Here is a 15285-nt window from a genome sequence, read left to right on the forward strand (position 1 = left end):
TCACATCAATATTAGCCACGGTTTCAGGGAGAAAGAGAGAGTGAGAGAGAGTGAAAGAGAGAAAAAGAAATAGAAACAGTGGAGGAAGAAGGGAAAGAGGGAGGGGGAAAAAGAGAGAGAAAGAGGGAGAAAGAGAGACAGGGAGAGAGGGTGATCTCAGGATTCCAGTATTGATCTGAGCTGCTTTTCTAATCTCCCTGCCCCCTCAGTAACCTCGGCTGGATTGGACATCCAACCACAAAAGCAATCTGACCCCCACCGCTGCCCTCACAGGTCACCCTTTAGTGGCTGCTGCCTTGAGGTTGCCGTGGTGATAGAAAATCATGTCTGGGCCCAGTTGGATGTCTTCAGAAGCTTAGATTTGTGGCCAGTACACCAGGGGCTAAGAGAAGATGTAGTCTCACATCATTGTTTTGCTTTTATTTATCTGGAGGAAGTTTTCAGTCGCCCCCTTTCACGTTTTACAGTCATTGCGTTATGTGTGTGAGCAGAAGAAGTCAGCTTCTTAAACTATGGGGTCAAACCCAAAATGGGTCACATGATCAGAGTAGCAATGTATTTCCTCCACCCCAAAACAAGACTAACCAGCTTGATTGTTTAATTCTGAGCTCTTTCGACATTCATCAACTTACTGAGGGAAAGCACAGTTTTAAATTAACTCTGATTCTTGCAGCATGCATTGTTGGTGTGAAATCAGACCTGGGGACAGTACTATGTCAGGGTTACAGGGAACTGGTCTGACAGAAGTGAGAGGTGGGGGAGACTGGAGAGTGGCTGCAGCCCGGTGGTAAGCCTGTCTCTGATGCGTGTCACACGATTCCAGGGATACACCTGTCTATGTGTGATTCCCCGCCTAATCCCCGACACATAATCCCCCAGGCTTCCCTCTGCCGTGTCTTTCCTGACAGCCACCATTGCGCCGAAGAACAGAGGAGGCACATAAGAGACAGAGACAGAGAGAGGAGTGGAGAGAGGCAGACAGAGAAACAGAGAGCGACAAAGAGTGTGTGTGAAGGAAGGATGCAAAGAAGAGAAGAAGCAAATGGAGAGAGGCAAATAGAGAAAGCAGTGGGAGGGAGGACAAAAAAAGAGAATGTGCTTACAACTGCCTCGGGCGTCTTTCCTCATTAGACGGATCACGGTTACAATTTAGTAAGCCAATCAAGTGTGTGGTAGAGGCACGATAGCACCTAGATAAGCAGATAAGCCTAGCTGCAATACATTGTCTCTGGAGTCATTGTTTTACAATTCATCTCCCAGTTTTAGAACGTTTGCCTGTTGTTTGTTGGATGATTGACACTTCCACAGCCCTGCAGTGTGTCTCAGCTGTAGCAAAACTCCCATCGTGATGCTAATTTATTCAGGAACCAGCTGCTGTGTCAAGATGATTCTGCAAAAGGCATCCTGGAAAGTTTTTAATGAGCTCACCGTTGTGAATAATGTGGACAGTGAGGCCACAGGAGTCAGGATTGTACGTATGTGTGTGTGTGTGTGTGTGTGTGTGTGTATGCACATGTGTATGTGTTTGCTTGCATGTGTGCATGTGTACGTGTTTATGTCTTGCCATGTGTGTACACATACATGTACTGTGTGTGCATACATGTATCTGGATGCCTGTCTGTCAACATTCAGCATGATACCACCTTTTAAGGCTGCTTAGCAGCAGCCAACACCTCATTATCTCGTCATGTCGTGCAAGACAAATACACAGCAGGAGCACACACACATCGACAGTACGCACATCAACAATGTATGAACTGTAGATTGGACCTTGTATGTGTTGCATAATGGGCTTATAACATAGAAACTAGGACATAATCAAGTGGATTAAAAAGACCTTTATCGAGAACAGTTATAGAAGTGCTATAAATAGTAAACTGTTTTTATCAGTAATTAAATGGTCCATACAACAATACCCTGTTACATGACATAGCCTACTTCCTTTAGTGATGGTGATGTACAAACAGAAATCAGCAATCTGTGGTACTCTAAGATCCTTCAAAAGAAATTGAAGGAAGAAAAAGAAACACAGTCACAGTCTGTGTTCCATATACCAGAATGTGTTTGTCATGGCCGAATACTTTCAACAACACTATAATGGAATGTAAATATTGAGAAAGGGTTATTGTTTTATTCATCTCTTCTATTTATTCGCAAGCTCTTAGATGATTCAGAGTATGTATTTTGTGTCACACATTGCAGTCAGCAGGAGGAAACGGGAAAGTTTCAAGTTTGTTTGCATTGAGGCCCTTTTTAATTGAGCACCTCAGCAGGGAGGCTTGTGTTTTATCCTATATAAGATAACACACAATTAGCAAGTCTAAGTCCAACAAATTTTTAAGCCTCCTGCTCTGCCAATCCAACACAGATTTGTATTGAGTGTACCCTCTGGTATTTCTGTTTGAAGAGTTTGTGACAAAAATGGGTTTTATTAATGCAATAACGTTACCTAGTTCTAATCTGTTTATGCTTATGCCGTTTCTGTGGGCTACAGTGAAGCATATTCACATAGGGCTTTTCGCTAGTACCATTATTCTAGCTGAGTTTATATGATCTGATATTCTTTATCTGAAAAACAGAGTAATTTCAAGACGTTCCCTTTGTCAGAGTAAGAGTGTTCATCTAGGATCACTAGCCAGGTAACGAGTTTGAATTTCATTACAATCTTAGAGTTGGTCCTGAACAAGAAATACCTTTTTGGGTTGGAGCAACAGTGCAGCAGAGGTACAGTAAGGTTACAAAAAGCAGTACATTGCAACATCTACAGTGATGATATGTGCACGGCCTCAGGTGGTTCAACCCTGTGATCTGCAAGTTGCTGAGGCAGATCTATATAAATTCCATTCACTGACACAAGACATCCACACAGATGTGCCATGGCAACACACACACACGGGCGCACACACACACACACACACACACACACGCACACACCCATTTATCACCATCATTCCCTATAGTGTTGTGATCCCACTCACAACCACCTCACCACTAATTGATGTAATTACAATGTCAGCAGCTGGCAGACTAGAAGGTGGGAATCGAAGTAAATGGATTGTGGCCTGTGTGACGTGGGGGAGGGGCAAGGAGAGGGTGTGTGTTTCCATAGCCTCATTTGCTGACTCAGCCATGAATAGGGGGAAGGGTCAGGACATTAGAGCTTCACTCTGTTTGGATCAAACCCATCTCAAACCCAATAAATGTCCAAGCTCAACGATACTTGAGAAGTATAACTTTTTGTAAGCCCAAACCTCAGTTTCAAATGATTAATTGCTAATAACACTATTTTTCAACCACACTTTTGAACCTAAGTCTGACTCAAACTCAAGCAATTACATCAGAAATTCAGCTCAATCTGACAAAAACCTATTTTGTTCTAGGTGGGTCCCACTGGGCATACTTTTCAAACTCTATGGCATTGCATTATAGGGTTGTAATTCATACAGTAAGTGTTGGTTTTCCACAACTGGTGAAATATCATTCACAAAAGTTGTTTTTTTCTCAAATGTTGGTGGAAAAGCCTGTATTTTTTCATATTAGGCATCTCATATCCAAACTACAGCAATACTTCATTCAATATAACTTAAAATTAGACAAGGAATTTTCAGCTTAGTACAAAAACATCTGTGCTTACTACATCTGTAGTAGTAGAGCTATATTTGTGAACTTTCTTTTCAGCACTGGCTGATGTGCTGTATGCCTCTGCTGAGGCAGCAGTGGATGATTTATTGAGGCTATTTATAGTTGTAAAAGGAAAGCTAGTTGAGTTAATTTTATCACCTGAGGTTTGAATTTCTGGTATCTCTGGTATTACAGTGTTCTGTAAAGATATAAAAGGGAGACGCTTAATAGCATAGCATGAGATTTATCTGATCCTGTGACTTCAGTATATTCCCACCCAAGTATACTATATGAGATCCTGTTTTAAGTAGCAATCAAAGTGCCGATGATTCTGAGTCTGAAAGCACCATAAAGATATAACATCTTATATCATCATTATATCTCTATGGATAGCACACTCAACCATCAAGAGTATCCCTTCATTCCATTCCAGTAACTACAAAGATAGCAATGGATTTTTAATACAGTGCTTTGATTTATTAATTCTTCAATGTTACAAAAATGTACAATTTGTATAAACACTATTGTTATTCGAACTGAAACTTAACCTCTGTGGCATGAGGGGAATGCACTTAGGATTATTGTTCCATGGCTATCAAAATAAATATCACTTGGTGCTCCATCATCACTGAACGTTGTTTCTCTTCATACCACTGACAGCAAGTCCCTCTGTCAAAAACCTGACACAAAAATATGTGGAATCAATATTTCGGGGTAACATCAGTACATTGTGGGGGGAAAAACAACTATTTAGAGTGGGGCAGAATCTGTGGAAGCTAGTAAAGAATGCACTGATATTTGAATAATTATTTTTCTTCACCAAGCACTTGCCACATGGAAGGAAAAGTGTCCCTATATTGGTCCTACAGTTAGCAGGAAAATGTCTTGTTAGCACAGTTAAAATTCTTTCTTGAAACGAGTGAGAGAACGTTCTTGGTGAAGAAAAATCACTAAACAATTGAAATTCAAATTGTCAAGAAATCCTTTAAATTTATAACTTTAGTCTTTTGAGTATAAAGGGCAGCTGCACGGTTGCAGAACAAGATATTTGTCAATACTGCATCAATTATTTTGACTAAATCCATTTCTCCTGACCCTGGGGCCATGTTTAACTGGGTCTTTTGTTGGCACAAAAAGCCATCCCGTTAAAGGGGGGCGATAAGCTCAGAAGTGTCTCAACAGCGGATAAATGTCCTAAGGTAATGTCCACGGTGCGAGTCAAGGATTCATCTCCTTCTGTTTTTGCTGTGCTTCACCATTTTCTTCCTCTTCAGGATCATCTCATAGAGTTTCTCCAGGCCCGGCTGGAGCCCCTGTCCATCCACAGCGCTGCAGCTCTGGACGTGGTGCAGGGTGGACGTGCTCAGTTCGTGAACGGCCAGCAGCTTCTCCACCTCGCCGACAGACAGGGCGGAATCCAGGTCCTGCTTGTTGGCCAGGATCAGGACGGGGACGCCCTGGTTCTCCGAGGTGCGGGTGATCTTGTGGAGCTCCACCTTGGCCTCCTCCATCCGCTCCAGCTCGGTGGAGTCCACGACAAACACCATCCCGTCTGTCCGCCGGGTGTAAGACTTCCACAGAGGACGCAGCTTCTCCTGGCCGCCCACGTCCCACACCTGGAAGGTTATGGCCCGAGAAGTCCCCACGGCCACCTTGATCTTCTCTGTGTTGAAGCCCTTGGTGGGGATGGTCTTGACAAACTCCTTCAATTTGAGTCTGTAGAGCAGGGAGGTCTTGCCGGAGGAGTCGAGGCCGATGACCACCACGTGCAGTGACTGGAAGTTTGGCAGGAACGGCGTGTTAGGGGCAATATCAGTCAGCTGGTTCCCCATGGCTCCAGGAGGCAATTCTCACCAGGTGAGATGACAGATTCTTGATAAAATCCTTTTCAGCAGTTTGGCATGTGCCCCCCCCTTCTTCCGAGGCAGAAGGGGTCAGACTGGAGTGGGCCTGGAGACCTTATCAAAACACAAACACACAGTCAGTTAACATTTAATGAGAAGACAGTGGGTGTTTAAAGAATCTCTGTCTGCAATCAAAGTGCTATTTCACAGCAATGAGCAAGGAGTGTCACCTGTGAGGGGAATACAAAAGAAAAATTGACAATAGGTATGATAGGCAAACACTAGGTGGAACATTGATGATTAACATTACAAGCACATTTCAATCTATTCAGCAATTCAATTTAATCTCAACTTTCATTTCATGCAGCCTGGGGCTAGGGCCAGTGGTATTTTCTATTGTGTTCACAGCTGAGCTTTGATAACAGTCCAAAATAATACTTCACTGTAGGCCAACATAGGAATGCATACTTTGGTCACTCATAATTCCTCATCTGATTGAATAAAACAACATATAGTTGGGGTTTTCAGTGCAACATTATAGAGCTTAAGACAGTTAATTGGGTGGCTGGGGGTTACTCTAGTTGCCTATTTGCCTAGTCTAATCCTCTTAAGACTGCTAAACCCGAATGGCTTTTCTTAGGGCAGATTGATTTCAAGTTTAATGCAATGCATGGATATGTATTCACGGACACACTCCACCAACTGTCTATGGGGATTGCTGCTGCAGCACTAATCCCGTTGTTGTTGAGATCCTGATACCCATCAAACAATGAGGAAACAGCTGCCTTTGGACAGAATACAGGGATTGCATACTGGACTACATAAATTTACTGCAAACTCGAAATTGTGTGTGGTTTGGGGAAATGCACTACAAATAGAAATGACTGGCAAAAATATATTAAGGAGTACCATTCAGAGATAAATGTCTTAACAAGCAAAATGCACTGTCCTGTTTAAGAATTCTACATACCAGAAGCCCACGTGATTACTGGAATAATTTAAACAAGACAGAATACATAGTCTCACTAGATTCTGCAATACTGATATGCTTGCAATCCAAATATAAGAATTTATTTCAGTGAGTGAAAAACACCAAAATGCCAAATCGTCTCCCTGACTTGTGCATTTAAAAACGTCCATACCTTCTAAATGTTGTCCTGAGTGAGCGGCGAAAACATCATCCCAACGCAATAAACACATCCATAGTTGACTTGTCAACAAATTATGTTTATCCCACTAGTCACACCCGCTCCTGTTCGCTCCCAGCACTGACGGAGCATTGGAGTGGAATAGAGCGCACAGCACCTAAAACAAGCCCCCGTGACGTCACGGCCACCTAGACCTCTGCTCTACGCCTCCTGTCGGTAGCCTACAGTAGTGGACTGCAAGGTAAACTACATAAACTGTCTAAAGCTGAATGAGAAAACGTTATCTTATTTGATTAAGCTCTCAGTTTTATTTTATGTGCGCATTAATAATCTTTCAAGTCTAATTTTTTACACAAAATCGTCAAACACAGCGATTGTAGCAACTGTTTTTCTTTGCAAAAAAAAAATTATATATATATATATATGTATATAATATTTTCATGTTATTGAAAATCAGTCAGGGCAATAGAATTTCTTGCTAGGGTGAGATTGATGTGATATGCCACAATTCTGTCTTCCACCATAACATAGTTAGTCTTTACAGTGTTTTTACAGCGAGACATTGACTCCACCTTGTGTCCGTACTCATGAAGAACTGGGGGGAAAAAATACTTCGAAATTCCTATTATTTCTACTTTTTTCGGTTACAAATTCACATTGTAATGAGTAGAACATACTGTATATGTACCAACACAGGAATACTATTGGGAAAACGTGTATCAGTGTATCACTATTTGTTTTGTTTTTTCCATCAACTGGTTATTTTATGGTACCATGATCAATTTGTTGATGAAACATTGTTTTCCTTTATGCAAAATCTGTTCACTAGAATTTTGGATATGCTAGATGTGCTACTTCATAATTTTAAATAGAAATTCATTTTCTGTGATGTCATATCCAACATCTGTATTATGTCTAGATTACTGTAGTAGCTATATTGACTGCATAATAGAGTCATAAAGGCTCTTTTGATTGAAAAGAAACCACAATGTTAATGTAGCAACCAGACAAAAATGTTTCCTCTAACACACACAGGTAAAATGGTAAGTGTATCCAGCCTTTGATGAAAGCCTTTATGAGAAGCACACAAAGACAGTGAGGATGGAAAGTCCATTTCAATCAATGGCCTGTACAATGAGTAAAAATGGATCCCAATGGGCAAAAAAACAAGAAATCGAAAATGTATATTAGGCCACTCTTTAATAAAGTGCAAATGATAAAAGACATTATCAGAGATCCACACAGTTTAGGAAATAGGTGTTATCCTGTCAACAAATTGTTTGAGACTGTTGAGACTGAAATTTTGCAAAATGAGCACGATGTCTTAAAATGCAAATACATGCTCAGTGTACACAAAGCAAGAAAAATACATTTTTCAACTACAGAAGGATTACATCTTCACAAAAGGATTACATCTTCACTTAATTTGTGTCCACAACTCATAATCTGCTTTTCAGTTTGTGTTTATTTCACAAAATTTGATGAGCCTGTGTTGCCTGTAATAGGGACAGGCATTAACTCTAACAAACAAACAAAGTGCAGAAAGCATTTATGGTAAGCTATAAATGTAGATGACACATCTATGTCAAAATTCTTTTTTTTGTTTTTTAAATTATAATCATTTTAGTGATTGATCTCAAGGTATGCTAAAACAACATACAAAGTATGACAATATGCATTTTCACAGTAGTTATTCCGATAACCTATAAAGAATTTTACTTTCAAAATCATTCTCTCTTTACAGATTACCTTCCCTTTACAAATGCATGATGTGTACAAATGTAAATGTTTACAACAACAAAGTTAAACATAAATTACACAAAAAAAGGCTTACAGATTGGACATTTAGAAAACAAGTTACAACTAAAAAGGACATCTCTCATCTCAGAAAGCAGGGTATGATATGATGCAGTCAGAATATTCATCTTCTCATCCTACCAGTAAGATATGTTTTCATTTTGAGTTCATCACCTCACAGGATGTGGGACAGTTGAGTTGGTGCCACAGTCAATATACTCGAAGGTGTCCAGAGACAGCTGCTCAGTGTGGGACAGATAGGAAATATTCATTGTCATTCTGGGGAAGACAAAAACAATATACTGTGAGGCAGTTTGACACAGCATGACATGCACAGTCATGTTTTTATTACATGAGCAAAGTTCAACAGTTTGAGCTCCACAGTGTTATTCTTTCATCCCTGACAACAGTTTATGTAATAAAAAAGAAACAAAATCTAAATTGAACTGTAACTTTAAATGTGGAAGCATAGTTATACTGTGACTAGTTTGGTTCATAACTTTAAAGCGGGGAAGGTTATATTACATTATATTGAAAAAGAGTTTACAACATGAAGAGCTGGTACGTCACAACACTACATGGACAAAATGACAGGAACAATTGAACATGACCTACAAAGTATGTTTCAGAAAAATCTATCCTTTGTTTGAGACCTGTAATGACTTACATGGAATATATGAATAACAAAACATAAAGAACCTTTTTACTGACGCTTCATTTTGGGCAGCAGCAGCCTCTGGTTAGAGAAGCAAGCTTGTGACAGAAAATTTACCAGATTGACTAGTAAAAGCTGGCTAGAGGTAGTGAAAGTGAAGTGCTCTCCCCACCCAAGCAAATACCGACAGTGCTCTTTAAAGTTAAATGTCTTATATTACTATGTTCAGCAGACTAACTGTGCAGCTCCTAGGTTTCCTAGAGAAAATCTTGACCACATACTGTACATCAAAGCAAGAAGTGGCTGGTCAAAGATAGATTCTGATGCAATTACTTCCTCTTTGAGTGTATACAAAACAGATGTGAGAATACATACTGAGAATGAAATGAAATGAAAATGAATTTTGTTGGTAAAATCCACTTTGAACATCTCAGAAATTGAACACTCCATGTCCAAGTCTACCATTCACCCTCCTGAAAAAGCACCATTCTACACATCATGTGGAGACCAAATTTTAAAATAAGACTGATATGCAAATCAAACAGTATAGCACTGTATGCTACAGCATTGTGGCCTTGTATATTGGGATTTTTTGGGGGAGGATTTTTCCATTTCTGAGCATTCAAAGTGGATTCTAACAGCAGAATTTAACTTTTGAGTGTCTAATTTTTTTTTTTTTTATATATGCTGAGTAGGAGGTTATCTTATCAGAAACAGTCATCATAATCACCATTTCTTGGTTTTGAATGGGTCAAGTTTGGACTGAAGATGCAAGTAAATGCAAATGAATGAAAGCAATATCTTGAGGCCATTCAGGCTGCTTCTACTCTAGGTATGAGTGAGTGAAACCTTCACTCCGCCTGCATCCACTCCTCCAGGTCATTGCTGTGACTAAGTGTGTGTTCTTAGTCAGCCTGCCTGTTTGTCTAAGAGTTAGAACTAACCCCACAATATAATACCAAGTGTGTCATGTGGTTGTGGTTTAAGACCCGGCACTGAGAGGCCCTCAGCACAAAGCCATGAGAGATGCTAATGCAGCTACCACTTCCGTTGATTTTTAGATTGAGACTGACACTTACTGCAGCTCCAGAAATAAAGTGTGAATCTTGATAGTGCTTGACTTGCAGTAAGAGCTGAAACAGATCAAGTAAATCAGTCAGTTGATAAGTGGACTTAAGCACAGTGCCAACATAAAAATAGAAATTATTTTATGCTTTGAAAGTATATTTTTGCTTAATTTGCCTTTTAGAAATAGTGAAATAGGGAAAACCCAGGACCACATATCCTACACGCCCAGGTATAAATACTTTCCCTTGAAACTTCACTATTCTATCATACAATGAAGGTGCATTTCAGGTATTTCAAACTTACTTTAACCCCGTGTCGGCAAGTGACAGGTCAATTTCGATGGTATACTGCAAAGGTTCAAAATAGAGAAGTAAGAAAGTCTTTGCATGACACAATATATCAGTAGTAGTATTTCGATTTGGATGATGCTATGTGAAACTCACTGATTTCTGTGAACGGGACTGGATGCCGGTCATATTCGATATCTTGGCCTTACCCACGACTGTCTGTGAGACCAGACCTTGAACATCAAACTCAACAATTTGAACAGGGACAAAGTTCTCGTTGCTGATGTTGATGAGATTCTAGAGGAGGAAACACACAACTGGTCAGCTGGAACCAACAGACGATACTTGTTTTGCAGCTTTGTCCTTGGCATACTACAAATTTATGAAGCTCTCCAGCATCTTGGGTTCAAATCTGAATTTTTGGCGCATGTCAACCCCTTTCTGTCTCCCATCTTTGTCCCACCCTCTTATGTATTTCAGTGGTAATTCCTACACTACAGCTGCTACCATAGTTTTACGCCATGCTGCTTGAATGCACATCGATATTGAACGCTGAATGCATATACAGTATGTATAGTGATGTATAGTTTACTATTTATCCCATGTTGTATACACTAGTGGAATTTGAATGGGTTCTGTGGGTGCCAGACCATGGCTGACAGTATGGAGAATCCTGTAGAATTTAGTAACATCATTAAAAATTCCTCATTGGTTAAATTACACCACATTATACTTTACACACTACTATTTTTGTTTACTAATTCACTCTTATAAAATTGCTACATCTCTATTACTCCTATTTCCACCCCTCAGGTGGAATGTTCTGTTGCCATGGATTCATGTAATTCACTCAAATGACAATTAGCATAGAGCTCAGTGGCACAATACTGTTGTTCGACATAAAATATACACAGGCTTATTTGAGGAGTTATCTAGTCTATCATGTGTGAATTCAAATTAGACAGTTCTTTGGTCTCTGCACATCCCACTAAAACAAATTTACATCATCCACCAAGTACAAATTAGTGTGCTTGGTGGATGAAGTAAGTCTGATTCTGAGAAGAGGTGGTACAGACTCAGATGCTTAGTGTTAGCCTTTACTTACTGTGACCGCCATTTCAACTGCATTTGGGGTGAAGTAGACCATGACTGACAGCACAGACACAGGCGTCAGGGTGACACTCCGAGGGAAGAGGAAGAAGAGGATCAGACAGCAGAGGAAGAGGCATACAACCATGGAGACACACACATAGAGCTTCCTGGAAGAAAACATGAACACCATGAACATCTATGTGCATGTACGGACACATATACACAAAAATTAAATTTCTATTATGTATCATTACATTTTTTGAATGGGAAAGGTGTTTCAGATAGTATCCTAAACAATATTTTTAGCATTACGCAGCCTATAAATCTAGGCGCTTGTTGGATAAAAAATTTAATTATATTCAGCTATATTCAAACCATGCAGATCCTGAAAATTAGCATGCATTTTTGAGGTTGATAATTTTTGAGATTTTTTTTCAAGTGCTGAAAAACTAATAATTGTTTGAAAAGCCCTCTATACATGTATCACAATTCATACTGTAATTGCAATAAAAATATCATACTACATGATTGTTTTTGTCAATATTGTGCAAACGTAATGCTGACTCATATAAGCAGAGAGGCGCATGCACGCTCACATGCACACAAATATACACACACACCCTTACACACACAAAATGCATCTGTATGCGCTTCTAAACACACAAACATGGTGACACACACAAGCAGAGAGCGCAAGAGGCAAGTCTATGAACATGCATACAGGCACACACACATGCACACACTTACACACACATCCCTTACGTGCGTCTGGGTTTCAGCCTTATATCATTACATGGTATTACAGCAACCAGCTGGTCTTCGTGGCCTGCCGAGGCAAAAAAAGAGAAGGAAATAACAATCGACTCACAAGTCTGTTCTTACCACATAGAGATGTGAAAGTGGACCAAATGTGGCTTCAACAGAGCCAGATGTACATAAACATTTTGCTTTCGCTTTGGTTTAATTCACAAAAACATCATACACTTACAAAATTAAATGAAACACTTTTACAGTTATTTGGAGATGGGGAAAGTCTCAGTGGCCAACAGTACACAATTCTAGTTTTAGTGAATATCTACCCAGTGTGAGTGTGTAATCTTCTTGATCAACCTGCCTGATTAAATAAGGTTTTAAAAAAACAAAACAATGAAAGAGTAGTAAGCATAGAAAGTTTAGATAAGGAGTGTCCAGATGACATAAAAACAAATTCTGCATTTAAGAGACCAACCTCTGGGAATGCGTCCTGTTCCACGGCAGGTGGGACAGGTGTCTCCCGAGTTCCCATTGATGGCACCGTACTGTGCGGGGGAGTGGGTCAGCGTTTTCACCTTCTCCATCTCTTCTCTCAGTTCAGGACTCTCTGTGGCTTTGCTGCTGCTGCTGTGTCCTACTGTAACCATGATACCATGTCGAGTTCAGTCTAAAGTAAAAAAAAATAAAAAATAGTTTACCAGACCAAAGAAAAAAAGGCTGGAAGGTCTATCTTGAAGCTCAACAGTGCGTCAAACACTCAAGAATTCGTCCACTCTGACGAAACAAATGCATACATGAAAGTAAAGCTCACTCTTGAATATTACTTACAAAATAGTAATATGAATGAATACCTTGCTTTTTGGAATGAAATGAAAACCTACAATTCTTGACGATCACCTAACTCCTCATGTATAAAAGATTAACTATAGTCACTATGGCTAACTTTTTGCTGTAGTCCTTCTTTTGAATCCTTTGAGAGCTGAAAGAGAATTGACTTGTACCTTCTAACACCAGTTCTACCCACAAACATTTAAATGTCCAATAAAATCCCAGTCCTGCACTAAATGTGATGATCTGAGCAGAGTGCACTGTGTACAATGTGGGTGTGGCAGAAAAAGTTTGCAACAGCCCAGTTATACGGTTTTATGGGGATACTGCTGGTGAGTGTAAGAAGTCTATGGCTGTAATATGGCTACTGCTACTGGGCGTTGCATAAGAAGGATTGTGTGATGACTGCCAACTCTCACACAGGAATTAAATAACAGATTGTGTTTATTCTAGACAATCCTACCTGTCTCCAGTCTTGAGGTGTAGTTTCACTATGTAATTCAGTGTTTTTATGATTCTTTAATTCAATTTTCACAAGTTTCAAAGTGCAAAACTCTTTATGCAAAATTCGCAACTCCTAATTTTGGGCCCAAAATCACACACAGCACACAAAATAACAATCAAATGATGCAGGACATCATGAAAAAGGTTTATCCTAGCATCAGAACATTTGATTTGTTCCTTGTTGATTTTCAGACATTTTAAAATAAAACTGTCATTATCAAATCATGTCGCCAAACAAAAAATAATTCTAACGGAACATGCAATGGTAATTTCCTAATATTTATATTATCTATATAGCAATGGACAAGGACAAGAGGTTTTTAAGTTTAGTTGTGATCTTTCTGAAATTATATACAGTGAGCATTCCCTTTGGTATTCTGTATTTCTGCATTTGGAAACCAAACGTAAAATAGTACAGTAATAGTAACCAAAAATACCTACTATTTTACAGTAACTGTGATGACAACATTAGTTGTCAGTACCATCTGTTATGTCCTGCTCCATGTTGGCAGCAACAGGCATAAAGGCCTTTCATGTAGTGAAGTAACTGACAGTTGTGTTGCTACTAAATGCCACTAGAAGTAACTAGACATGATTGATAACACGTCTTGAGTTGACTTGGTGAACTGCATGTCTACATTGGATCATTCTGCTTACATGAGGAGGGTGAATTCTGGGAAGTGAGCTCGTGATTTAGTTGCGCACTTTGTATCTGAGCACAGCATTTTGGGGCTTAAGGTAAGATTTTGGCAAGTCACTTTGGATAAATTAAGAGTTTTGCACATTTAAACTCAGGAAATTGGGCCAAAGTAAGCTTGTATTTCATTTACAAGAAGTTAACACAATTAGGGAATGTAGAAGAATGACTATTTAGATTTTTTAGATTCACTGTTATCTCTCTACCTACAATACAGATAGTCATGGAATTCTGGACAAAATCATATCTAACAATATAAGTATTCTCAGATTTGGGTTCAGGAGACAAAATCTCACCAAATGGGGGTCCGTGGCCCAAATGTACTAAATTAGGGGTCCTTGATATGAAAACGTTTGAGAATCACTGCTCTAATGAACCAGTTACATAGGCATAGCCTACCTAATATAGGACTAGGAGCATCACATGTGCGATTCAACGCGATACAAAGCATCATTACTACTTGATTAAATTTGTTTCTATTCTCTGTACAGCCCTTCATACTGTGCCCAGATTACATCACCAAAGCAAACATAAACCAATGACCTATGACCACTAAATTTAAAGGCTACGTGTGAAAACTACATTGTTTTAACTTAGCCAGCAGTAGGCTACAACATAGGATCAAGGTCCAGGCTGCTGTCTGTCTAAAACAGTAAAATATGGCTTACTTGCCATACTTTTGCAATACATGTGGGAGAGAAATGACAAGGCATTAGTTTAGCTGACAGCAGGGAAACCAGATCATGGGATGCTTCCCGCCTGCGCACTTACCTTACAATCCGGACTCGATTTAATCGCCAAATATTATTAAATGTAGACACAACTTGTATTTTCTTTACTATTAGAGACGAGAAAAGCTTCCGTGAGATCACCGACAAACTACTTCATGTCTCTCCTTCTAAAACCAAGTGGGGGAATCACTTCCTTCTTCTGGGTGGCAGCTTGTTTACGCTGCCTGTTAGCGGCAAATCACATGTACTGCTTTTGACTG

General features: G+C 39.6%; 2 protein-coding genes across 2 annotated transcripts; both read right to left on the reverse strand.

Annotated features, from left to right (window-relative positions):
• Nucleotides 1-4847: 4847 nt before the first annotated feature.
• On the reverse strand, nucleotides 4848-6276 carry arl4d (ADP-ribosylation factor-like 4D). The gene is given in 4 exon segments (XM_071543222.1): nucleotides 4848-5470; nucleotides 6080-6139; nucleotides 6142-6235; nucleotides 6238-6276. Coding segments are annotated over 4 exon segments (816 nt in total).
• A 1518-nt stretch (nucleotides 6277-7794) lies between these two features.
• tmem106a (transmembrane protein 106A) lies at nucleotides 7795-15193 on the reverse strand. The gene is made up of 8 exons (XM_071543223.1): nucleotides 15066-15193; nucleotides 12741-12932; nucleotides 12275-12338; nucleotides 11526-11679; nucleotides 10577-10717; nucleotides 10437-10480; nucleotides 10145-10198; nucleotides 7795-8689 (listed from the first exon to the last, which is right to left on the reverse strand). The coding sequence occupies exons 2-8, from the start codon at nucleotides 12910-12912 to the stop codon at nucleotides 8581-8583; spliced, it is 738 nt and encodes a 245-aa protein (XP_071399324.1). The 5' UTR covers nucleotides 12913-12932; nucleotides 15066-15193; the 3' UTR covers nucleotides 7795-8580.
• Between the last annotated feature and the right edge of the window lie 92 nt (nucleotides 15194-15285).

The sequence above is a fragment of the Centroberyx affinis genome, unplaced genomic scaffold (assembly GCF_046629955.1).
Source record: "Centroberyx affinis isolate AG114_WGS23_722 - 3 ecotype Tasmania unplaced genomic scaffold, CSIRO-AGI_Caff_v1 ptg004273l_1, whole genome shotgun sequence".
NCBI lineage: Eukaryota > Metazoa > Chordata > Actinopteri > Beryciformes > Berycidae > Centroberyx > Centroberyx affinis.

What these genes read in the sequence shown, in the direction of transcription:
- tmem106a (XM_071543223.1), bottom strand. Translation starts at nt 12,912, where the DNA reads ATGGTTACAGTAGGACACAGCAGCAGCAGCAAAGCCACAGAGAGTCCT. An exon ending in CAGTTGAAATGGCGGTCACA is followed by an intron (nt 10,718 to 11,525) that starts GTAAGTAAAGGC and finishes TTCCTCCTCTAG; the next exon opens with AATCTCATCAACATCAGCAA. An exon ending in AGTCCCGTTCACAGAAATCA is followed by an intron (nt 10,481 to 10,576) that starts GTGAGTTTCACA and finishes GAACCTTTGCAG; the next exon opens with TATACCATCGAAATTGACCT.